The 26,215-nt window shown below is 40.6% G+C and overlaps 1 protein-coding gene across 1 annotated transcript in view; it reads right to left on the bottom strand.

Moving 5' to 3' along the window:
- UBR1 (ubiquitin protein ligase E3 component n-recognin 1) overlaps window positions 1–26,215 on the bottom strand; it is a gene marked incomplete in the record, with an annotated part of 288,714 nt that overhangs the window by 28,346 nt on the left and 234,153 nt on the right. The window contains 5 exon segments of the mRNA XM_073609777.1: window positions 1,811–1,919; window positions 3,512–3,648; window positions 8,162–8,249; window positions 13,050–13,200; window positions 24,379–24,446. Coding sequence (XP_073465878.1) covers window positions 1,811–1,919; window positions 3,512–3,648; window positions 8,162–8,249; window positions 13,050–13,200; window positions 24,379–24,446 — 553 coding nt within the window.

The following is a 26,215-nucleotide window of genomic DNA, read 5'->3' as shown; positions in this document are numbered from 1 at the left end:
ATGCAGGATCCCCATACTCAGGAGTAAAAGAATGTATTTTGGGGTTTAACTGTAAATATGTCCACACTGTGTGTGAGAAATAACGAGTTAAAATGACAACTTTGAGAACTAAAATCAAATTTTAATTACATTCTTCCTTTTCCAAAAAAGTTAAACTTTAAAATCACCACCATACAGCTTACTAAATGCTTTGGAATGTCTACGTTACAAAAATAGGTCATTCTGGGTTTTTTTGTACTGTCCTGGTATTTTATGGCCTCAAGAAATGAGATAGACAGTCAGAACATCAGGGCTGATGCATGTCAAAGATATACTGTAGACCAGGCATCACTAAACAGCGGACCGTGGTGTGGATCTGGACCAAGTCAATGTCCCATCTGGACCTGCCCCATTTGCGCCATTTAGAAGCCGGTTCTTCCCCTCAGCTGTCACTAGCACAGTCTACTTTGCAGAGCAGACATCGGGAGGCAGCAGAGCGATGGATGGACGCGGCAGGAGCTGGCCCAGTTAACTGATTGATTGCATGGACCACCCTGCATCCTAGCAACCAATCAGTTAACTGGGGCAGCTCTCACCCTCTTGTCCATCGATGTGCTGCCCTTCTGATGTCAGCTCTAGATCTTCTGTGCCTCCTGCAAGAAAGGGCAGGGAAGAGGGCTCGGTCGCTGCTATGAAGAATGGGGGAAGTCAAGGGTGATGTGAAGGGGGTCCGGAAACTAAAGCGGAGGAAGGGCGTTGATATAAAAGGGGGCAATATAAAAGGGGAGCGAGGACAGGAATGTGAAGGGAGTGAAATGAAGGGGGGGGGGGGGGGGGGAATCTATAAAAACGGTGAGGACTGTGAAGGAGGGTTGGGGACCACAATGTGAAGGAGTGGTGCTATAAAGGGGGTGAGAACAGGAGTGTGAAAAGGAGCTGCATGGTACTGTGGCACCATGCAGTTTGGCACTTGAAAAAACATGCCACGTTTGCCAATGATGCACAGTGCTGTTAGGAATCAAACATGTGATTTAGACCTTTGCTGACTGGACCTTCGTGAATTTCAATACCCCTACTGTACACTATAGTTTGTAGGTTCTATAACTTTCACAAAGACAACATTTTTTACCAAAAAAGAAAAAATGTAGCATTAAACATTTTGGGCTAAATAAATTAGGGAAGATTTCCCAGGCTTTATAGCAAAAATTAAATGAAAGTTTTTTTGTTTTGTTTGTTGTTTTTTTTTGTCTTTTTTTTTTCCATTGTATAGTATAAAATTGGTCTAAAAAAGTGATATAAAATGTATTTATTTAGGTACAGTGTTGCATGACCGAGTAATTTTTAGTCAAAATATCACAGAGCTGAAAACTAAAAAATGTCCCAGACGGGTAGGGGTTTTAATGTGCTGGTGTTCTAGTGGTTAAAGATTTCAAATGCCTATCCTCAAGGGTGTACATATTAGGTTCCTGCAGTCTCTCTAGATATGTTATGTCCCTCAGACCTTTGACTATTTTTGTTGATCATCACTCATTCTATCCTAACAATATCTTTTTGTAAGCGAGATCTCAAGAACTGAACAGAGTATTCTAAATGAGGTCTAGCTAAAGATCTATATTGCTATCCTATTGCTGGTGATGCCTAAAGTGAAGCACCCCAAAATTCTATTGCTTCCCCCCCCCACTGCCTGGCCACACTGTTTGCTCATTTTGCAAGAATTTGAAATAAGCAGCTCCCCATCTTTTTCCTCTAAATCTGGCTAGGAGATGAAATGTTAGATGAGAAGAGTAGTGATTATACACAAAGTTTAACATGGGAACAGTAAGCTATTTACCTCTGGATAAGTGGTTTCATGGTATCCCAGTGCTCTTCAAAAAGTAGAAACAAATTGGTAGGTAAACAGAGGTAGCTGCACAAAGCCTCATACTGCTCTTCAGGAACCGCTGCAAAAAATGCAATAGAATAGATTTAACAGACTATAGAATAATATTATATATAACAGACTTCTTATAACGGGAAAAAAGGCCATATCAGCTCTCCAGGGGTAGCCCTAAACAGCTCAATCTTTGCTCAACATTACATCAAGCTGCCTTATCGGGTTATGGTGGCCCTTAGCTATATTGTTTCTTTACTACACAGAGCCTGGGCATTATGTGGAAAAAACGATAAAAGCTAAACTAAACTCTCAAAATCAGCTTTAAAGATTTTTTAATCCTTATGCTATCAGCCTTAGTAATTATATAGGAAGTTCTATTCAAGTTCATGAGTCATGTGTGAAAGGGGCCTTTTTTTTTTTTTTTTTTTGTTTTTACACATTTCTTTTTACTTTATTGTTTCTAGCCTAGGTCAAAATGATCGCATACATCAAGGGGGTTTCCTTCATGGGCATTTTTTCTCTTGCATCTGGAGGGGAGCAGGGGTTTTCTCAGCTAAGCACACCTTCCTGTCTGCATGCCTGAGCTAAGGGCAGATTAATTCCAGGAATTAAATGCTACTTGAATCATCTGTCCTTACTCAAGATGGCTGTAGCTAGAATTCCTCAACAAAATTCCTTGCATTAAGTTAAAAAATGTTTAGGCATCAGCTTTGCCCTCTCTCCCCCTCTTTTACTTACTTGAGCCCTCATTTGATCCAGCGCTGTGCATGTCTGCAGCTCTCATCTTCCCTCACTTCCTGATCTCACTGGCTTTGCTGAGGCAGCAGAAGCCATTGGTTTCCGCTGCTGTCAATCAAAGTCAGTGATGAGGGAGCAGGCCGAGTCCCGCTATCTGTGTAAATATGCACAGACATCAAAGCTCGGGACTGAGCCCACATGAGTGCCCCCATAGAAATGGTTGTTCTATAGGGGCACTCGGTGGATGGAAGGAGCCAGGAGCATCAGTGGGGAACTTGAGAAGAGGAGGTTCAGGCCACGCAATGCAAACCTATTGCGCAGGAGCAGGATATAACAGGCTTCTTTCTTTAAATTTGAACTTTACAATCACTTATACCCACCTTCTCTGAGCTGGGCTGCATCCATTGATGCACACAGAGTGGCTTTGACCTCCCTCTGGCTCCCAACCTACTGGATCTGATTGACAGCAGCAGAAGCTGCTGCCTCCATGTCAAGTGAAGGGAGAGAGAGGAGAGAGAGGAGAGAGAGGAGAGCGCCGCTACTCTCGGGCACAGAGCTGGATTGAGATTGGGCTCAGGTATGTAATTGGGGGGGAGCTGTCAATGGAAGGATTTTTAGCCTAAAGCAGAGAATGCATTAAAAAGGTAAAAAAAAACCTTTAGTCCCTTAGAACAAGGGCAATATACTGTATAGTCTTACTAAGGTTTTAAAATATACATGTAAAAAAATTGTGTGCCGTGTGTGTGTGTGCATTCAGGTGGTTTTTTGTTCATGAACACTGATGAATAGAACCAAGGGGAATATGATGAGTTTTCATAACAGGTAGTACAATAGGATCACTGTAAAGCACGGGCAATTAATTTTGCTGAATAGCACATATAATTTTTACCCTATTAGTGAGAACATCAACTGATGACTTACCCAATGTCTGCAGTTCGTCGGGTGGCATCACTCCCAGCAAGTAGTAGAAGAAGACAGCAGCACAGCGCAAGAAAGGGAGAATGCCTCTCCTTACACAGTCCCAGACATATCCACCAGAAATATCAGCTGCTAGGCAACTGCAACAAGACATTTATAGAATATACAGTGTCAAAAATACTATAAGCTTTTTTATAGCAATATTTGCAAACAAGTTATTGAACAATACATACACATAAAATGATTCATAAGAATAGCATAATTACCAGCCTTTCAGAAATTAATATTAACCTCTCTGTAGCAGCATGTCTACAGCTACGTGTACCTATTCACTTAAGTTTTAAAGAGACCCTGTCAGGAGAGTGATAGATAGATAGATAGATAGATAGATAGATAGATAGATAGATAGATAGATAGATAGATAGATATGAAATTGGACGGTGGCCTGGATGAGCCTATAGAGTGATAGCCCGACGGTGGCTGTTCACTATAGCTCTACGTACCCCGTATGGTAATAGGACACAGCGGATGACACCATACAGCCTCTGGTTATCCAAACCAACCCTTTGGAGCTGCCGGTGTATGCCCAAAGTGTGATACCACTGCTTTAATTCGGTTGGGTGAACGAACCATTGGTCCTTAAAAAACTTCACTTGACTCTTATTTTCCCCAGCCTGCAATAGTCTACTCGGTATTGTAGTGACTATTTATGTACTGCTATGCAACAGTGGGTTCCCCTGTGAACGTATTCATATAGTATTACCTGGACTATTGTTTACCTGTGTGTCTGGACCGTTATTCACTGTAGATATGCTACCTTTTACATCCGACTGAACACCAGTTCTCAATTAGTCCATATTCCAGATAACTATACCATCTTGGGGAATACCACAAAGTGTCAACAAATCACTTCTTATCCAACTATCCCCCTTCAAGGGGGCCCCTAAACCATTTCAATGACAGGATGGACATATTTCCGTATGGTGTTTGTCACCGGGACTTGTAGTTTAATCCAGTATCAGGTACTGCACTTTAATTTATTATTAACTTGGATCATTGGTGTGTGTATGTGCGATGGTTGAGTGACGCAGCTGCTCTTAATGGACAACGTTGTCTTAATTTTAATATAATCCTGGTGTTGGTGATGGCTACCCAGTCTTTTTGTACAATAAAATTATATCCTTTATAAAGCAGTTTGGTCTGCCCATGACTCCCTTTTCAGGGGGTTCTTTCCCCCCCCCTGTACTACTTGGTTTTAGGCCTGGAACTGTTCTGGTTAAATGAGGGGTAAAGAGGTATATTCAACTTCTTAAATGTTGCGTTAATACATGCAATGCCACACATGAACACATGTTAGCAGCTGTTCATTTAAAACCTGTGCTCTGGTCTGAATATTTGTAAAGCTGCCAGCACAGAAGTCCTGATACCAAACATATATGTAATATTAAACATAGGAAAATGTAGTGCTAAACAAATGCTCATTAATTCAAACTGAATATAAAAAGTAATCAAACACAAAATGTGCACAATAAAAACAAATCACAAAAAAACAAAAAAAAATATACAACATAATTGTAATTCCTAATTGGTACAATTTGTAACAAATCTCACTGTACTCCTAAAAATCCACACATAAGGCCTCATGTACACTGCTGCTGGTAAACGGACGTTTAAGAGCAGTTGGGCATTTTTTTCACCCTTAACTCTCCTCTATGTTATCTTATCTGTCCATGTACACAGGGTCATTTATGGTAGATTCTAGGCAGTTGAGTTTAGAAGCTCTTTTTGTAATGCAAAAAAAATGGGTTCAGAAGCTGAGTTTAGAGGCATTTCAAGCTCCAAACACTTCTAAACAGCAGCTAAATGCGGTAACTCGCGTTTAGCTGCATTTCATTAACAGGCGGTTTTTATTTTTGCCTTTTTTTTTTTTAAACGCTTCTAAACACAAATGCAGCAAAAACGGCCTTTTTTAACGTGGGTTACTATCTGTCAAGTTAAATCATTCAGGAGAGGTTGTAAAAACATCCTGTGTACATGAAGCCTAAGTGTACAACCCTAAAACGTAATTAATCAACAAATGCAGACAGACAATCACATTACATTTTTATGCATAAGAAACAACCATACACTTGACAATCGGTGAGCAATCTGGATTGGTACAATCTGACAACGCACTGTGCTCCTAAAAAGGCCACAAACAAGTGTACGACCATACACTTATATGCACAATAAGATTCGTGCCTCAAAAAAGATATTCAAATTGCGTGAACATACAGAACTCAAAACGGCTTACCACAATGAAATGATCCTTCACTATGTAGTTTGCTTTTGAGCGTTTCTGCAGTGCTATTTGCTGTGTTTGCCATGTTTCTTTTTTTTTACCATGATTTTTATGCACTTTTTTGGGGGGGGGGGGGGGGGGGGGGGGATTTGTTGTTTGGCAGATTTAAAAACGCAATTGTGGTAAAAACGCACAAAATGCTTTTCTGCAGCTTCTCAATTGAAGTCTACTGAGCCAAAAAAAGCACAGTTTCATGTTTAATAAAGTGCCCTGACCCTTTCCAGAAAGGCAGGAGGAACAACAATTAACTGATGTGACGGTGTTCCATAGGAACCCATGTTTAAAAAAAAAAGGTCCTGCATTTCTGCAAAAAGCATGAAAAAACGCATTGGTGTGAATGGAGGCTCAAACTGGTCAATAGCTCTTGTGGGAATATGCCTTAATGCCCAGGATCAATTGTGTTCTTTTCTTAATATGGGAATATACTCGCTGGCTAAAAGGTCTGCTGATTGCACCAAAACATAACTAAAGAGATGCATGTACCATTTCTGGCAGCATACCTCACCATTAGGGGTGCACATCTTCACTGGTCTCACGATTCGATTACGATTATCTGGTCAACAATTTGATTCCGCGATGCATCACGATGACTGACGCGCTCCCACTTCCGCTTGGGCCGCCTAGGCGGCCCTTCCTCACTGCAATCTTCTGGGACACATCACAGTTCCCAGAAGATTGCCCGGCTGTGCAGGACAGCACAGTGAGACAGGCGCACCCGGCTGTGAAGCTGCAAGCAGTCACAGCCGGATGACCACAGTAGTATTGCCAGCGCCGTAGACAGGCAGGGGAAAGAATGGAGGGTTTGGGTGGCCACGTCGCTGGATTGTGGGACAGGTGAGTGTCTTTTTATTAAAAGTCAGAAGATACACTTTTTTTTGTAGCTGCTGACTTTTAATAAACAAAAAATTTACTAGGCGGCCCCTCCCTGCCAGCGATCTTCTGGGTCCCAGAAGATTGGCTGGCCAATGGCAGATCGCAGTGAGGCTCGTGCAGTCTGCGCCCGGCTGTGAAGCCATAATCTGTCATGGGCGGGTGTCACTGTCCACAGTAGATATGATGACGCCGAGGAGAGGGAGAGGAATGAGGCTCCGTGCGGCCGTATCGATGGACTGTGGAACAGGTGAACGTCTGATTATTAAAAGTCAGCAGCTACACTTTTTGTAGCTGCTGACTTTTAATAAACTAAAAAAGGGGTGGAACTCCACTTTACGTAGTGCACTAATCCGGTGCACTACAAGGTACAGGAATTCACACACATGGCTGCTGGGATTTCAGGAGGGATTACAATCCACAACTGACAAACAGCCCTGTCAAGTTCCCTGTACTACTGTCTCTGTGATGACATTTCTCTGGGCTCCCTCATTTTCACCTTCCAGCACACTAGGAGTTAACACAGTGGAATGTGCAAACTGTGACCGCTGGGGGTGACCGCTGTGTGTGTTTTTTTTTAAATATATGCAGCTTCATACCTCGTTTTTTTTGGGTCTGTGTATAAAACAGTATAAGCCGCTCATGTGACTGCTCAGTCCGGCCCACGTCTCTCCTCTCAGTCTCACGTCTCTCTGTCTCTCCTGAGTTGGGAGTTCTCAGCCCTGCCCACCAACTGTAGCTATCAGATCAGAAGAGAGGCGGGCTGGGCTGACGTCAGGAGAGACAGAGAGGAAAGGGGCGGGTCGGACCGAGCAGTCACATGAGCGCCGGGATATACAGTTATATAGACAGACTAAAAACGAGGTATGAAGCTACATATATTTAAAAAAAAAACACATACAGCAATCACCACTGAATGGATTACTATTGCATTCAATAGCAAAAGCCATTTTGACAAAAAACGCTCGGGGCACACTTCCGGGAGGGGCGGGGCAAGTCGGGATGACGTCACACCCGACATCAATTTTTCGGGGTGCTTGCATTGATGCCACATCGGGGACTCCCAAATCGCGATGCATCGATTAAATTCCACACCCCTACTCACCATCAAGGTGAACTTGGGTGCATGGCAACGCATCACACCACAACATGTAACATGTGATACTGCACACGTTACCACAATGCAATAGCATAAATGGGCCCTTAGTTTTTTCTCTATAGTTATATCTGCTCCAGCAGTGTTTGCTGTTTACCACATTACCCTATATAAGTGAAACTAAATGGTTCCAAACATGATGAATAAATACATAATTGATCACCTCAAATTCGCTATTAAAAAAAGGTATGTATTTAGTGTACAAAAGGGTGAAATATGGGATGTACTTGATCAGTACAGACTAAACAGATTAAATGTTTCTGACCAAGCTTGAAAAGTCACTCACCCATTAGTAAGTTGTGATAGGTCCCGACACAAATTGGCAGCACTAAGACCTTCTTCACCATCACCCAAGGACAAATCTGGAACAGTGCCTGTGGAAAAAGACATATCTGAGAGGTCTACAAATCTGACGCACTACTTCATGATATAAATGATATTTTTAGAAAATAATAAATAAGATATCTGAGAACACGACCTCTTTGAGTGGATGAAGGCCATGCTAAATGCATAAAATAACTCCAACAATCAAGTTTCAGAGATAACAATTTAAGAAACTGTTCTATATCTAGGATGCTCCACCTACAGTATCTCACAAAAGTGAGTACACCCCTCACATTTTTTTGTAAATATTTTATTATATCTTTTCATGTGACAGCACTGAAGAAATGACACTTTGCTACAATGTAAAGTAGTGAGTTTACAGCTTGTAGAACAGTGTAAATTTGTTCTCCCCTCAAACATCCATCAGCTCCGTGATGTCGTCATGGAGGAGTGGAAGAGGACTCCAGTGGCAACCTGTGATGCTCTGGTGAACTCCATGCCCAAGAGCATTAAGGCAATGCTGGCCACACAAAATATTGACACTTTGAGGCCCAATTTAAAAAAAAAAAAAAAAAAATTACTTTCTGCTATAAAACATATCCAATAAAAAAAAATTGAAAGAATCAAATTTCTTCGGAAATTTAATCAATTTGTATTCGGCTACCGGTATATATTTTTGGTAAAAAAAATACCAAAAAGGCATATATTGATTGGATTGAGCAAAAAGTTAGTGTCTACAAACGATAGGATATTTTTATTATGTATTTTTTGGTGGTGATCAGCCACTTATAGTGGGACTGCGATGTTGTGGCGGACATTTTGGGGACCAGTGATAAAAATATGCACTATCACTGTACTAATGACACTGGCTGGGAAGGGGTCAACATCAGGGGCGATTCAAAGAGTTAACTGTATGCCTAACCAGTATTTTAATACACTGTGGGAGGTGCTTTTACTAGGGGGAAGAAATTCAATGTAATCTCTTCCCTCCTGTTTACATCAGTAGACCGCGGTTCTGCCTCTCTGCTCAATAATCAGTATACATACACATACATACATATACACAGACACACACTCATAGTTGTGCTCATAAGTTCACATACCCTGGCAAAATGTATGATTTCTTGGCCATTTTTCAGAGAATATAAATAACACAAAAACATTTCTTTCACTCATTGTTAGTTTTTAGCTGAAGCCATTTATTATCAAACAACTGTGTTTACTCTTTTTAAATCATAAAAGGCAATAGAAACTACCCAAATGACCCTGATCAAAAGTTTACATACCCTGATAACATGCACACAAGCTGACACAAAGGGGTATGAATGGCTATTAAAATTAACCATTCTCACCCGTGATCTGTTTTCTTGTAATTAGTGTGTATGTATAAAAGGTCAATGAGTTTCTGGACTCCTGACAGACCCTTGCATCTTTCATCCAGTGCTGCACTGACGTTTCTGGATTCTGAGTCATGGGGAATGCAAAAGAAATGTCAAAAGGATCTGCGGGAAAAGGTAGTTGAACTGTATTAAAACAGGAAATGGATATAAAAAGATATCCAAGGAATTGAGACTGCCAATCAGCAGTCTTCAAACTCTAATCAAGAAGTGAAAAATGAGGGGTTCTGTTGAAACCAAACCATGGTCAGGTAGACCAACTAAAATTTCAGCCACAACTGCCAGGAAAATTGTTCAGGATGCAAAGAAAAACCCACAAATAACTTCAGGTGAAATACAGGACTCTCTGAAAACATATGGTGCGGCTGTTTCAAGATGCACAAAAAGGAGGCACTTGAAGAAAGATGGGCTGCAAGGTCAAGTCGCCAGAAGAAAGCCATTACTATGCAAATACCACAAAGTATCCCACTTACAATACGCAAAACAGCACAGATAAGCCTCAAACCTTCTGGCACAAAGTCATTTGGAGTGATGAGACCAAAATTGAGCTTTTTGGCCACAACCATAAACACTACATTTTGAGAGGAATCAACAGGGCCTATAATGAAACCATTCCTACTGTGAAACACAGAGGTGGATCACTGACATTTTGGGGATGTGTGAGCTACAAAGGCACAGGTAATTTGGTCAAAATTGATGGCAAGATAAATGCAGTATGTCATCAAAAATACTGGAGGAACATTTACATTCATCAGCCAGGAAGCTGTGCACGGGACGTACTTGGACATTCCAGCATGACAATGATCCAAAACACAAGGCCAAGTCGACCTGTCATTGGCTACAGCAGAATCAAGTGAGGGTTCTGGAGTGGCCATCTCAGTCTCCTGACCTCAATATCATTGAGCCACTCTGGGGAGATCTCAAACGTGTAGTTCATGCAAGACAGCCCAAGAATTTACAGGAACTGGAGGCTTTTTGCCAAGAGGAATGGGCAGCTTTACCATCTGAGAAGATAAAGAGCCTCATCCACAAATACAACAAAAGACTTCAAGCTGTCATTGATGTTAAAGGGTGCAATACACGGTATTAAGAACTGGGGTATGTAAACTTTTGATCAGGGTCATTTGGGTAGTTTCTGTTGCCATTATGATTTAAAAAGAGTAAACACAGTTGATTGATAATAAATGGCTTCACCCAAACACTAACCATGAGTGAAAGAAAAGTTTTTGTGTTATCATTCATATTCTCTGAAAAATGGCCAAGAAATCATAAATTTTGCCAGGGTATGTAAACTTATGAACACACACACACACACACACACACATATACATATATATATATATATATATATATATATATATATATATATATATATATATATATATATATATATATACACACATATATACACACACGCAGTGAACCAGGGCAGAGGTGTCTCCCTGTAGCAGTAAAATTGCTATAGGGCAGTCAAGTGGCCAATTTAACCTTTAAGAGCAAAGGCAAGCAATGTACAGTTCAAAAGGTTGCTCCCGAGGTTATTCCCTCTACTACATAATGTTGCTAGAAAGTACAGCTTACACATAATCAAAAATTACAAACGAGCACACCAAGCAAGTGAAGAAGAAAAAAAATTACACAAGTAACAAAAAAATCCCCCTTCAGTGATTCAAGCAAGAAAATCACTGCTGCCACATTAAATCATAACATATATAAATCATATATCCACATTAGTTTATAATCTAGATACAAGGTGGCGTTGTGTAACATAAAGTGTCACTAAACTCACATCATAAAAACCATCAATAAATGGTTTAATACATGCTGTTCATACGCCGTCACTATGGGATTCATTTTCTGTATTCTGCCAAAAACCTGGTTGATTCTGCTGCTCTCTATCTTCATCTTCTGTTCATGTCCCCAATTCAGCTAGGGATTTTGCAGCTGTAGTGGCAACTCTGCACATGCTCAGTTTTGTGTGATTTTCTATGCTGAACATTTCCTCCCCATCGCATTCTAGCAGCCCTTGTGACGTCAAAGTCATACATGTGGGCGTATACATAGTGGTAAATGACAGCCCACTTCCTCCACCATGCCCACTAACCATCTATACACAATGTGGGTGGGATATTACATGTAGATTAATGGTTGCTTCATCGCCCTCTTATTCTAAGACACTGGCTGGAGGGGCATACGACAGCCTGTTACTGGCAGAAAACTGCCCACACCACATTATTTCCACAAAATAATAAAGAGTTGATTTCAAATATATATTTGTATGACAAATTAAAACCTTTTATTGATTTTTCTTTTTTGCCCTGTATTCCAAAAGCTGTGTTTCTTCTTTTTGTGACCAGCAGCAGAGGACTAGATCCTCCTCCTGTTTATGGTTTTCCCTGCAGACAGGCTGGGTCATGTGACAGCTGTATATCGCCTACGAAAAAGGTACTTAGATGGGTTATTTTTATTAAAATAATTACCATGCCATCATCCATATGCAGAAATAGAAGGGAATGTAAATTAAACAGAAACAAGTGCCTATATTCCTTATGTTTGTAATGTATTTTTAATAAGGAATATAAATACTTTTTGTTTCATGTTTAACACTGAATTTATGTTTATGACTTAAAGTGATAATAAACACACACTGTTTAATTTACATTGTCCCTTCTATCATAGATTCAGTGATAAACATGAAACAAAAAGTATATATATTCCTTATTAAAAATATATTGCAAACATAAGGAATATAGGCACTTGTTTCATGTTAAACACTGAATTTATGTTTATGACTTAAAGTGACATTAAAAAGGTTTTTTTTTTGTTTTTTTTGTTTTAACCAAACATGTCATACCTGCTCTGTGCAGTGGTTTTCCAGAGAGCTGCCCCAATCCTCCTCTTCACGAGTCCCCTGCTGGTGCTCCAGGCCCCTCCCTCCTGCCTAGTGCTCCCATAGCAAGCAACTTGCTATGGGGTCACCCGAGCAGGCTCGGTCCTGAACTGGTGATCTGTGTGCCTATTTACGCAGAGAGCACAGCTCAGCCGCCCCAACTTTCCCCTTGAGGAGCGAGAGACCTGCACATTGCTGGATCAAGATGGGGCACAGGTAACTTTTAGGGGGCTTGGGGCGCTGCTGCACACAGAAGGTTTTTCACCTTGAAAAAAACCTTGAACCATAACAATCATTTTAACTTACACAGCACTACCTTGTATTTAGATTATGAATTTATGTGGATATGTGATTCATACAGCTTAAACATAGCAAAGCCCTGAAAGGTTGCATTGTATGAGGAAACAGTTTTTTTACCAGCTCAACCTTCATCAAAACTTTTTTACACTTTTTATTTTACAGGAAGAAATTAAACCATTAACAAAAATAACATTCTATGAAATAATAAAAAGTATATACTTTTAAAAGGCTTTTGGACTGTTTTGTGGTTTCATTTATTTTACCTGCAGCAGATGTGAAAATGATTTGCAGGATGTGGGTCATAGTAATAAGATGGAAGAGGTAGAGATGGTTGTAAGCAGAAACCAGGGGTGAAGGATAAAGGTTCACACCTTCCTCCCAGTATAAAGATGGGAAGGCCAAAACTGACCCCACCTAAGATAGAAAGAAATTAAATAAAATACATCATATGAGCTGAAGAAAAAAAAAAATCTTTATACACACATACTATAACCCCACTGAAAACTATCAAAAAATGTTCCTTTACAATTTGACCTTAGGGAAATGTATTTTAAAAAAATCATATTCAGACTATTCAAACAGTGGGTCTCCTCTTCTCCCCCTGTAATTTCAACCTGGCTTTGAAAGATGAGAAACACTGACCTATACTGATCAGGGCTACCTGCAAAAGTTAAAAAAAATTATGTTCTGCTTGTGACATCATTAAAAAGCATAATGCCACCTGAAAGCCTCCCGAGTCCCCTCTTGTCGACTCTCTCCCCACATTGGCCGCTGACTCCTTCTGTAGCATGTCCCACTCTGTTCACAGCAATATTAAACCCAGGACTGCACTCCAAACAGATCAATCACATCTTTTAGTAAGGAGGCAGGCTTCAGCTACAGTCCCCACATATTAATCACGCGTGGCTAACTTACAGGGACTGTGGCTGAATCCTGCTTCCTTACTTAATAACATGCGGTCTCAAATTTATTATGGTTATGGTCTGCCTGGTTGGAAAGAGTTAACAGTTTGATGGGACCCTTCCCCTGCAGTTATTGTGATCTGGTTAGTACCAAATGGGAATTGGCCATCTCCTGGAAGCCAGGTTGGAAATGAATACAAAGCAGACATTATAAAGGGGGTTGAGGTTTATTGCACATTATTTTACAATATTTGATGAGGCTGCTTGATAGACATATAGACATGGAAGATGACTCCATAACATTTAGAGAGCAGTAAGAGGACAATGCTCTTATCTGTATTGTATGTGAAGCACTTTCAATGTTAAAAATCCTGCTCATGCTGCTCGTCCATTGTTACCCTAGGTTCCCACCTATGCATTTTTTAGTGCATTTTGCAGTTTGCAGAAACGCACTACAGTCTACTTCCTATGGTAAAAGTTCACATCTATGTGTTTTTAGAAAGGGTCGGGACCTTTTATCCCACAATTTGCGGGTAACAGACTTCAATGGAATCGTACCAGAAACGCAAGTGTACAAGTGTGCGTTTAGTGTATATAGCACTGTATATAGCTGGTTGCTAAGCAGGGGGCTGTAAAGCCGGACGGCGCATCCTTTACAATGATGAGTCATCAGCTGTCAGCGGGGTTCCCCACTGACAGCTGAATGCAAAGTAAGTACATATATTATATATAAGGATGCACCGAAATTTCGGCCGCCGAAACATATCGGCCGAAAATGGCCTTTTCGGCAAAATGCCGAAAGAGAATTCTTGCCGATAATGGCGCCGAAAATCGCGCATGCGCAGTAGCCGTGGGCGGCATGCACGTTCCTCGCGGTTAAGACGCCGCACTCGTAAGCACATACTCTGCACGTTCCCTGCTGAGACGCTGGCACCTTCCCCACGGATGCTCCACGTGCTTGAGAGACGCTGCTGGGACCCGAGAGACGCTGCTGGGACCCGAGAGACGGCTTCATAGAGGGCGGCACATAGCATACTCAAGCACAAGAGTGGGCACTGTCCCTCCTACATGGCTACCATTACTACTATTCGCTGGTGAGCATTTCGCCTTATTTAAACTGACAGAAACAATCCAACTAGTAGTATTATTTTATTTTATTATAGTACTGAAACTGAAATGATGATCTATGTCTATAGCAGTCCAACAACATGTATTACTTACTACTTAGCCTTTGTTAAACAACAAGCCAGTACTCTTGCCATGCAATACTAGTATTTAAAATTTCTGTCTGTCTGCACTACAGTAGATCTGACTTGTAGCAAAAAATTTTATATAATTGAACTGATTAAATATGATTTGATTTGAAATGGAATGGAATGGATTGCAATGGCATGCTATTTATTTTTTGAGCTATTCTGTAGCTATAAAATGTATGCGCTTGTTATCATTAAGTATAGTTATACTACACATGACAGCAAGCGCATTAATTTTTTTAAACATGACATGACAGTATGCAATAAATGTAATATAGTTATTTAGTATAACTTATAATACTAGTATACTACGCTGACAAAGTGTCAAATTCAATGACAACAAGCACAAGTTTATAGTATACTACAGAATAGCTCAAAAAAATAAAATAGCGTGCAATTGCAAACTTCAAGCAATCCATTCCATTTCAAATCAAATTTAATCAGTTCAATTATCTTTTGGTATAAGTCAGATGTACTGCAGTGCAGACCTTGCATGGCAAGAGCTGCACCGTAAAAAAAAAAAAAAAAAAAAAAGATTGGTTAGTTTTTTATTTTTTAAAGCTGCCTTCTGGGGTTTAGCTTTTAATTGATTTCGTCCTTTTTTTCCCCCCTCAGATTTCACTCCCACTATAGATCATTCTATGCTATTATTCTGCGCTACCAGCAAAGGTGGACCATGTCTGCAGTGTGGAAATATTTTAAAGTTTCTGATAAAGACCCCAAATTTGCAATCTGTAGTCTTTGCTCAGCAGAAATTTCAAGAGGGGGTACAGTGCCAAGGCATTTTTCAACAACAGGTTTGATACACCACCTGAAAACACGTCATCCAGTTCAGCATGCAGATAAGAAAACAGCGACACTTTCAAAAAGTGCCTCAGGCTTAACACCATCTGTGGCCACAGTCTTTGAAAAGGTTAAAAAATATGCACGTGACAGTCCCAAAGCTCGTGCCATTACAGATAAAATTATGGAATTTATTGCATTAGAAGACCAGCCATTCTCTGTTGTGGAGGACGTTGGATTCCGTAGGCTCATGCAACATATTGAGCCGCGTTACTCACTACCAAGCAGACGCTACTTTGCAGATACCTGTCTACCTGAATTGTTTTGCAGTGTTAGAAAACACGTTCATGAGCTCATGACTACCGACATCATAGCAATCAGTTTTACTACCGACATTTGGAGTTCAGACGTCAGTCCAACGAGCATGCTTAGCCTGACAGCGCAGTGGATAGATGACAAATTTCAATTGCTAAACATCCTACTTAACGCACGTGAGTTTGTTGAATCACATACTGCAGCAGCAATATCTGATGCTTTAAAAACCATGCTTGACACTTGGCACATTGAGAAGTCTAAAGTGCATTTGATTGTCCGAGATAATGCGCGGAACATGGCAAAGGCAATGGAGGACAGTGAACTTCAAAGCATACCGTGCATGGCACACACGCTACAATTGGCTGTGAATGAAGGATTGCTAAGTCAGCGCACCATATTATTATTATTATTTATTATACAGTATTTATATAGCGCCAACAGTTTACGTAGCGCTTTACAACTTGAGGGTAGACAGTACAAATACAATACAATTTGATACAGTAGGAATCAGAGGGCCCTGCTCCTTAGAGCTTACAATCTAGGATATCTGATATCGTATCAAAAGGAATAAAAATTTTGGGTCACTTTAAGTATTCTGCACATCAGTGGACGTTAGTTGAAAATAGTTTGTCTCTTCTATCTCCATTTGAACAGTTAAAGTGGTGTTCCACCCCAAAAAACAAAAATACCTGAAAAATTCTAAAAAAAAAACAAAAAACAAAAAAACATTTGGATATTTTTTTTTTTACTTACCTCTAAATGCCTGTTGCTAGGTGGTCCCTCGTAGTCTGCCTCTTCCTTTGCCTGGGCTGGTGACATCACTTCCCCCTCGGCACAGGAAGGGCTCGGCTCTGCTCCCTCCCTCCTGTCAATCATCTGGGACCCATTACAGGTCCCAGGTGATTGAGCGGCCAATCACGGCGCGCGGCGCCGCTCGCACATGCCAGGCTGTGAAGCCACAGCCCGGTGCCCACAGGTGAAATGCCGGCGCCGACGAGCGGGGGGGGACGGACGAGCGGGGCTTCTATCCCCTGCATCGCTGGACCCAGGGACAGGTAAGTGTCCAATTAAAAGTCAGCAGCTACAGTATTTGTAGCTGCTGACTTTTATTTATTTTTTTTTTTAATGGACCCCCTGGGTGGAACTCCTCTTTAACAAAAGAAATAAGCTCAGCTAATGCTTCTATTGCTGAAGTTATCCCCTTAATTGCTGCACTGAAGCGTCTGCTTGGAAAAGAGGTAGAAACAGCTAAAACCACTCTACTGGAGGCCGTTATCAACCGGTTTCAAGACACCGAGTCCAACCCTCTGTACTGCATTGCAACAGTTCTAGATCCTCGATTTAAAGAGCATTACTTTATTGTGGAGAAAAAGCAGCGTGCACGGGAAATGATACTGGCACAAATGGAGGTGGTGGAAGCATCTAGTGAAGGAGTTTTGAGGTGTTGCACAGAGGAAAGTGACAGGAACACACTCCCTCCATATCTGATATGTTTGAAGAAATTTTACACGAATGCACCCCAATCCATAGTGGTGCCACAACAAGTGCAGCTACCCAACAGGTGGACATTTATTTAGCTGAACAGCCTATTGCCAGAAGCGACAATCCCCTTGAGTAATGGTGCATCAACAAAGAACATTTTCCCTTGCTTGCACAGATTGCACGCAGATATTTATCTGCCCCAAGCACCAGTACAGAGATTGAGAGACTATTCAGTCTAGCATCTCATATTCTTGATGAGAAGAGAAACCGTCTCTCCTGTGATAAAGCTGAACAGATTTTGTTCTTAAAGTGAAATCTGCCACTTTTACTGAAATAGATTTAAAAATCTGTAGCATAGACCAATTCATTTACTATGTTGAACATAGCAAATTAATTGGTATTGGACTGTGCTACTGGACAATTGGAACATACAACATAGTATGACTGACTACTTAGTATGTTCTAATTGTCTAGTTGTGCCATGTGTTGGTTGTTCATTGTAGTTCTTCTACAGTTTTTTGCACTTTATTTTTAAGAGAGAACTCCAGCTTTTGAACTACTGTACCATAGTTTGTTGCTGTTGGGCTAAACTATGTCTCTCCCTAAGTGGTCAGCCCGCTGCATGTGCAAATGCAAAACTGTATGTTCTGTATCTGTGGCTGTCTACATACTACAGTACTATACCGCACTCTGTTCCGGGTATGGGCGTTGACTTCCATAAACACAGACTAGTCTACATTGCTTGCTGTGATTGGCTGAGCACCGCTGCTGTAGACTAGTCTGTGTTCCACTTCCAGGATGTCTCCGCCCATACCCGGGGCCGGAACACAGTGCAGTCTACTGTATTGACTAGTATGTATCTAACCCGCAGCTACATACATACACTTTTATATCGCACATCCACCCGCTGACACCTTAGGGAGAGAATTTGGAGAAAAAAAACTACTAATTCTCATTAAAGTTGAAAGAAAATAATACAATAAAAATGTTATTATAGCATAGCACTGTACTATGTTATATTTAAAGAAACTGTGAAACAGAATAACGGCCTTCTGCCATATTTCTGTTATGGTTAGTTGAGAGAGTTGTTCTTTTAAAGTACTTACTTATAGTTTGTTGAAGTTCTGTTGTTGGGCCAAACTATGTCATTGTCTCTCGGCTCTCTCCCTAAGCTGTCAGCCCACTGCATGTGCAAAACTGTATGTTCTGTATCTGTGGCTGTCTACTCTACATACAGTACTATATGTACACTATATCGCACTGTGTTCCGGGTACGGACGGAGACTTCCATAAACACAGACTAGTCTACATTGCTTGCTGTGATTGGCTGAGCACCGCTGCTGTAGACTAGTCTGTGTTCCAGGATGTCTCCGCCCATACCCAGGGCCGGAACACAGTGCAATCTACTGTATTGACTAGTATGTAGTCATACAGTAGCTACATACATACACTTATCGCACATCCAGCCGCGGACACCTTAGGGAGAGAGAACTGAATAACTAGTTCTGATGGAAGTTGGAAATTAATAAAAATATAAAAAAGTCAGTCTTTGGCATTTTTATATTATTATTATATTAATATATTCATTATTATTAATACTATATATTATTATTTTTTTTTTTTTTTTTATGGCTGTTTAATTTGGTATGGTGGTGCAATGTGCACTGACTGCAGTCTTATTTTATTTTTATCTTCTGTGTCCACTGTCCAATTTTATGTGGGTTACTTTTTATTAAAGTACTTTTTGACATTACTGGATTGTAGTATTCTTTTCTTCATAAAATTAATGATTAAGTTGAATATAAATAATATAACGAATACAAACGTAACACAATTTTGTACATCCAATAATGTTTTGGGGTAATAAAAAAAAAAAAAAAAAAAAAAAAGCCTATTTCAGTTTTGGTGCTGTTTCCGTATCGTTTTTCTGGATCAAGGAAGATTTATTTTCGGTATCGGTTTTGGCACCAAAAAACCCATTCGGTGCATCCCTAATATTATATATATATATATATATATATATATATATATATATATATATATATATATATATATACACACACACATACACATACACACAGTGGGGCAAAAAAGTATTTAGTCAGCCACCAATTGTACAAGTTCTCCCACTTAAAAAGATGAGAGAGGCCTGTAATTGTCATCATAGGTATACCTCAACTATGAGAGACAAAATGTGGAAACAAATCCAGACAATCACATTGTCTGATTTTTGAAAGAATTTATTTGCAAATTATGGTGGAAAATAAGTATTTTGTCAATATCAAAAGTTCATCTCAACACTTTGTTATATATCCTTGGTTGGCAAAGACAGAGGTCAAACGTTTTCTGTAAGTCTTCACAAGGTCGTCACACACTGTTGCTGTATGTTGGCCCATTCCTCCATGCAGATCTCCTCTAGAGCAGTGATGATTTGGGGCCGTCGCTGGGCAACACGGACTTTCAATTCCCTTCAAAGGTTTTCTATGGGGTTGAGATCTAGAGACTGGCTAGGCCACTCCAGGACCTCGAAATGCTTCTTCTGAAGCCACTTCTTTGTTGCCCAGGCAGTGTGTTTGGGATCATTGTCATGCTGAAAGACCCAGCCACGTTTCATCTTCAATGCCCATGCTGATGGGAGGAGGTTTGCACTCAAAATCTCACGATACATGGCCCCATTCATTCTTTCATGTACACGGATCAGTCGTCCTGTTCCCTTTGCAGAGAAACAGCCCCAAAGCATGGTGTTGCCACCCCCATTCTTCACAGTAGGTATGGTGTTCTTTGGTTGCAACTCAGCATTCTCTCTCCTCCAAGCACGACGAGTTGTGTTTCTACCAAACAGTTCTACTTTGGTTTCATCTGACCATATGACATTCTCCCAATCCTCTTCTGGATCATCCAAATGCTCTCTAGCAAACCTCAGATGGGCCCAGACATGTACTGGCTTAAGCAGGGGGGACATGTCTGGCACTGCAGGATCTGAGTCCCTGGCGGCGTAGTGCGTTACTGATGGTAGCCTTTGTTACGTTGGTCCCAGCTCTCTGCAGGTCATTCACTAGGTCCCCACGTGTGGTTCTGGGATTTTTGCTCACCGTTCTTGTGATCATTTTGACCCCATGGGGTGAAATCTTGCGTGGAGCCCCAGATCTAGGGAGATTATCAGTGGTCTTGTATGTCTTCCATTTTCTAATTATTGCTCCCACAGTTGATTTCTTCACACCAAGCTGCTTGCCTATTGCAGATTCAGTCTTCCCAGCCTGGTGCAGGTCTACAATTGTTTCTGGTGTCCTTCGAAAGCTCTTTGGTCTTCACCATAGTGGAGTTTGGAGTGTGACTGTTTGAGGTTGTGCACAGGTGTCTTTTATACTGATAACAAGTTCAAACAGGTGCCATTAATACAGGTAATGAGTGGAGGAGAGAGGAGCCTCTTAAAGAAGAAGATACAGGTCTGTGAGAGCCAGAAATCTTGCTTCTTTGTAGGTGACCAAATACTTGTTTTCCACCATAATTTGCAAATAAATTCTTTCAAAAATCTGTCTGGATTGGTTTCCACATTTTGTCTCTCATAGTTGAGGTATACCTATGGTGACAATTACAGGCCTCTCTCATCTTTTAAAGTGGGAGAACTTGCACAATTGGTGGCTGACGAAATACTTTTTTACCCCACTGTATATATAAAATATCTCTCTATATATAAAAATGCATGGGGGGCCCCTCCAGGTCCTTCGGGTCTAGTAGAGGCCCCCCAAGTTGATAGGGACAAGGGCCTCTTCCCGGCAACCCTGGCCGGTGGTTGTCTGGGTCTGCGGGCCAGATCCTGCAGCCCCCCCTATGTGAAAGGGTATCGGGTACATCGTATTTTTGTGTTGAAAATAGTACCCCTACCCATTCACCTCAAAAAACAGTGAAATGTAATAAAAAAAAAAAAAAAAAAAAACACCCAAGAGCCATTTTTTGACAAGTTCTTTATTATCTCCTCCCTTGCCACCGGTTACCTGCTTAAAAAAAAAAAAAAAAAAAAAAAAAAAAAGCTCTTTTTCTGTGGTGGCTTCCTCCGTTGTGTTGTCGCCCGCTGTCTGGCATCTCTTATATAGCCGTCTTTTATATAGGCTCTCTGGGTGATGTTATTGGATGGCCACATCCCATGGCTATATAAGAAATGCCAGACAGCGGGCAACAACACAATGGAGGAAGACAGCTACAGAAGAGCGTTTTTTTTTTAGCGGGAAACTGGCAGTGAGGGAGAAGACGGCAGCGGGAGAAGATGGTAGCGGGAGAAGACAGCTCAGAGCTATTTTTTTTTTTAATAAAGGACTTGTAAAAACAGAAATGAGACGGTTTTTGACATTTCACTGCTTTCTGAAGTGAATGGATAAGAGTACGATGTACCAGATACCCATTCATATAGGGAGGGACCTGGATCTGGGACCCCCCCCTTCTTAAAGGAGGGCTTCCTGATTTCAATAAGCCCCCCCCGCCCGCACACCCCGACAAACACCAGCCAGGGTTGTTGGGAAGAGGCCCTTATCCCCATCAACATGGGGACAAGGTGCTTTGGAGGAGAGGGCCCCAAAGCACCCATCCCCCCCATGTTGAGGGCATGTGGCCTGGTATAGTTCAGGGGGGGGGCTCACTCGTCTCCTCCCTTTCCTGACCTGCCGGGCTGCATGCTTAGATAAGAGTTTGGTATGGATTGGGGGGGGGGGGCACGCCTTTTTTTACGGCAATTTTTACATTCAGCTGTTAGCGGGGAACCCCCCTGGCAGCTGATGACTCATTGGTTGTTAAGGACGCGGTGGCTGGCTTCCCGGCCCCCTGCTTAGCAACCAGCTATATACAGTGCGTTTACAATGGGTTTATCCACTTGCCTACAACAGGACCACTTACACCCCGTTCCTGCCCAGGCCATTTTTCTGCTTTCAGCACTGTAGCACTTTGAATGACAATTGCGCAGTCATGCTACACTGTACCTAAATTGAAATTTATTGCACACAAACACAATATAATAACCAATATTCTAGTAAAATAAAAAAAATTGATGTTGTGTGATACATTTATGCCAAACAAAAACGGTCAATATGCGATGCTTTAAAAACCTTTACAGGTTATCAGTTTAGAGATAATTGTTAATTAGGGCCCTGCGCTCATATCACTTTCACATGAAAGCCCAAAGCCGACCTAAAATTTTGATACTGGGATCATGGCTGCAGCTGCTGTCAAGATCCTGGTTTAATTTTTCCCTAGGACGCATGGGTGTGTCCTAGGATGGCAAGGAGTTAAAGAAATTTTAGGCCTAAAAATTACATGAAACCTCCAAAACACAATATATTTTCTGAAAGCAGACACCTTAGAGAAAAACATTGTGGTAGTTACAATTTATGTCACACATTATTAGTGCAACAATTCATGAAAAGCAAAATTTCAGTAAAATATGCACTAAAGATATTTTAAGGGCACAAAAATGTGGTATAGTACCCAATTTTTTTGTAAAATATAAAAGATGAGGTTGCGCCAAATAAATAGATACCAAACATGTCCGGCCTTAAAACTGTGTGCCGTGAAACTGCAACCAACTGCAGTACACTATATTTCCCATAGGTCATCAATTTAGAGTTAACTGTAAATATTGGCCCTAGAATTATTGCTCTCACTCTGGCACATGTGGCGATGTGCAAGACATGTAGTACAAATCGATGCTTGTGTGTAGGCGCCCCTGATACATGCATTTACATTCGTACATGCTCATAATGCTTTGGGTGGCCTTTAGGGGCTAGGGTGGAACTTCAATTTTTTTATAGTTTTAAAAATGTAGCGAAAGGTTATTTTTATCTTTAATGAGACATTAGGGGTCTAAAAGACCTGTCCTCCAATAAAAGTAGTGTGGTGCAGATCGCACTGCATTCGTTTCATGGGGACCCAGAAGAGACATTTTACACGTTGCCTCCAGGTCAGTCACAGAAAGAGGAGATTAGTGAACAGATGTTGAGTATTCTCCCTCCCCTCTACGCAGTGGCACCCGCCATCCTGTCCTGGGTCCACCGATGGCCACATGGAGCCTGAGAAACCTGATGGGGTTGCACACATGGGAGAGGGCAGCCATTACCGGGGTGTGTGGAAGCTTCCATTTGACAGTCAATGATACACATACACTTCTGACACCTGCAAGGAGTGTGTGTATGAAAAATTCCCAGTTACTACGGACATATGTTGGTGGCAGTAAAAAGAGTTAAATGGAAAATAATAATCTGCCCAAACGTGACTCTGGGGGAGGAAAGCAAGAGCTTATATTTAAAAGCAATAGCTTTTATTTAGTTGAACTAAGTTTTTGATAGTTAATTGAGGGTTCTTTGTTGAATGGAATACATTAATGTAAAAACAAATAGCTTGAATTGGATCAAAAGAACCAGAACAGTTTGTTGCACTGGCTCCCAAAAACAATGGGGTTGATTTATTAAAACAGGATAGTCCAAAACCTGGTGCAGCTGTACATGTTAGCCAATCAGCTTCCAACTTCAGCTTATTCAATTAAACAAAAAAACTGGAAGCCGATTGGTTTCTATGCAGATCTACAACAGATTTTGCACTCTCCAGGTTTTAGTAAATCACACCAATATGTTGCCAAAACAGACTTACATTTTTTATACAGGCTGAAAAAATATCAAACAATATTTTTTTATGCTACATATTCAATACAGAAACAAATACCAGGCACTGGCAAGTTGTTATCAACTGTGCATATTTCATTGGATGTTTTATTGAGGCTTCTGTTTTGCCTGATGTTATGTTTTATTAGTGGTTGTTTAGGGCATAAGAAGCACATAGGGACTGCAAAGTAATGCAATAAAAGAGGCACTTACTAAGAGATGGAACGCATCTACAGACAGTAAGGATGGAGTTCCCTCAAGCTTTGAATTTGGCAGGAACACTGTTAGTACAGGTGAAAAAGTAGTTAGAAACATAATTTTAAGATAGAGGACCCCAACAGTAATGCAGCTACAAATATAGTAAATTTTGTCTGCAGGACTTGTGGCTATAAGACTTTGGCCAGGCACTATTGTTGTACAATCTCCTTTATATTTATGAAAACCATGTATTAGGAGGACAAACCTAAACAATTATTGTAATTTTGTATCAAATTCAGGCAGGCCCTTGCACTACATGTAGATAAAAAGGAAAGTGTTTCGGCCCTGTATTATTTTGTACCACACCCAGATTAATACATTTATTTATTGCGAAAGATCGAGCTTCCGGCTTTCCTTTATCTACAGGTTTGCTTGAGTGCTAGGATGACACTACAAGCCAGTGCACTGACCGCTCACCACCTCGGGCAATTACTACAGGTGTTTTTTACGATATTTAGGCCCTTGCACTACATAGTTAAAGGCATAGCTAAAGGAAATTGTACAATCAGAATGCATAATGTATGGGGTAGCATAAGGCCACATGCCATGTCTGGTTCGGAAAGTAAGTTCATAGTAGGGGAATACCCTGCCACTTACAAACTCAAGAAATGTATACTAGTAATAAATGCTTGCCCAAAAAGATCAGTAAAATTATGCATTGATATCATAAAAAAAAAAAAAAAAAAAAAAAAAAAAAAAGGGCACATATAAAATGAAAATTTATTAAAAAGCAAAGCGTCAAAAACATACAGACAATGGCTAAAAGCGTTGAGAAAAGCAAAACCCAAGTGACAGTCAGGTTGAGATGTGGACATAATGCAGATACCCAAGAATTATAGCTCATGCATTTCAAGGGACAAGCTCTCTCCCACAGAGCATATTAGACTAGTTTTGAGGAAGAGGGCTTGACATTCAAAATGCGTCAGAAATCTGAGTAATTCCTAGGTCTCTGTGCAAAATATCCATATAGCGACCTGTCACCTGGGTTTTGCTTTTCTCAACACCTTTAGCCATTTGCTGCTTGGAAGTATGTTTTTTAATAAACTTTTATTTGGTATGGCCACTGCACCATACTGCTGTTATTTTTTGTTCTGATAAAAATGTCCCCAAACGGAAGAGGGCAGCATAGGTGAAACATTACCAGTGAAATTGAGAGATGATGACAAATACTGATTTCTGAAATACCCAAGTGCGATTGTGTCAACATTGTTGATGCATCTTGTTTGACTGATGCACTTTATGTTTATAGCTTTGCTGACAGCCAAACATATTTTTTATCCCACATTTCATACTAAATTATTGCAGTAAAGGTTCTGTAACAAGATTTGTACTATTTTCACCAATCAAGGTATTTAAAGTACTCTGCCCAAAACCCAATTACATTCCACAGAAAGCATTACACATAGGTAATGCCTAGCAAGATGCTGGAGACCTGTCAAGAAACTTTCTGGATGTTTAAGTCAATCTGGCAAAATTAAGGAAAACTACACAAAACACAGAATAAAATAAGCCTGAGTGCACTTCACAACTTTAACAGACTTGCAATGAGCCATTTAAAGCACTGGCAGCTTATCTGATCATTTACATTTAATGCTAGTGATATACAAGTGCTATTTTAACCATTTTCTAATAGTTTTCATTTGCAAAAAAAAAAATCAGTTAGTGGTGGGTTGGCTGCCTTGATCTGCTCAATTTTTACCATTAAAAGTTGGATGAAATTGCTAGCATTTTGTTAGCATGAAAAGATCAATTTGTGGAGTTCAAACTTTAATCAAACATTATGGCACCAATG

This window comes from Aquarana catesbeiana, linkage group LG13, assembly GCF_042186555.1.
Source record: "Aquarana catesbeiana isolate 2022-GZ linkage group LG13, ASM4218655v1, whole genome shotgun sequence".
NCBI classification, from domain to species: Eukaryota; Metazoa; Chordata; class Amphibia; order Anura; family Ranidae; genus Aquarana; species Aquarana catesbeiana.
The sequence above is the reverse complement of the archived record's forward strand: the minus strand, read 5'-3'. Positions and strand labels throughout refer to the sequence as shown.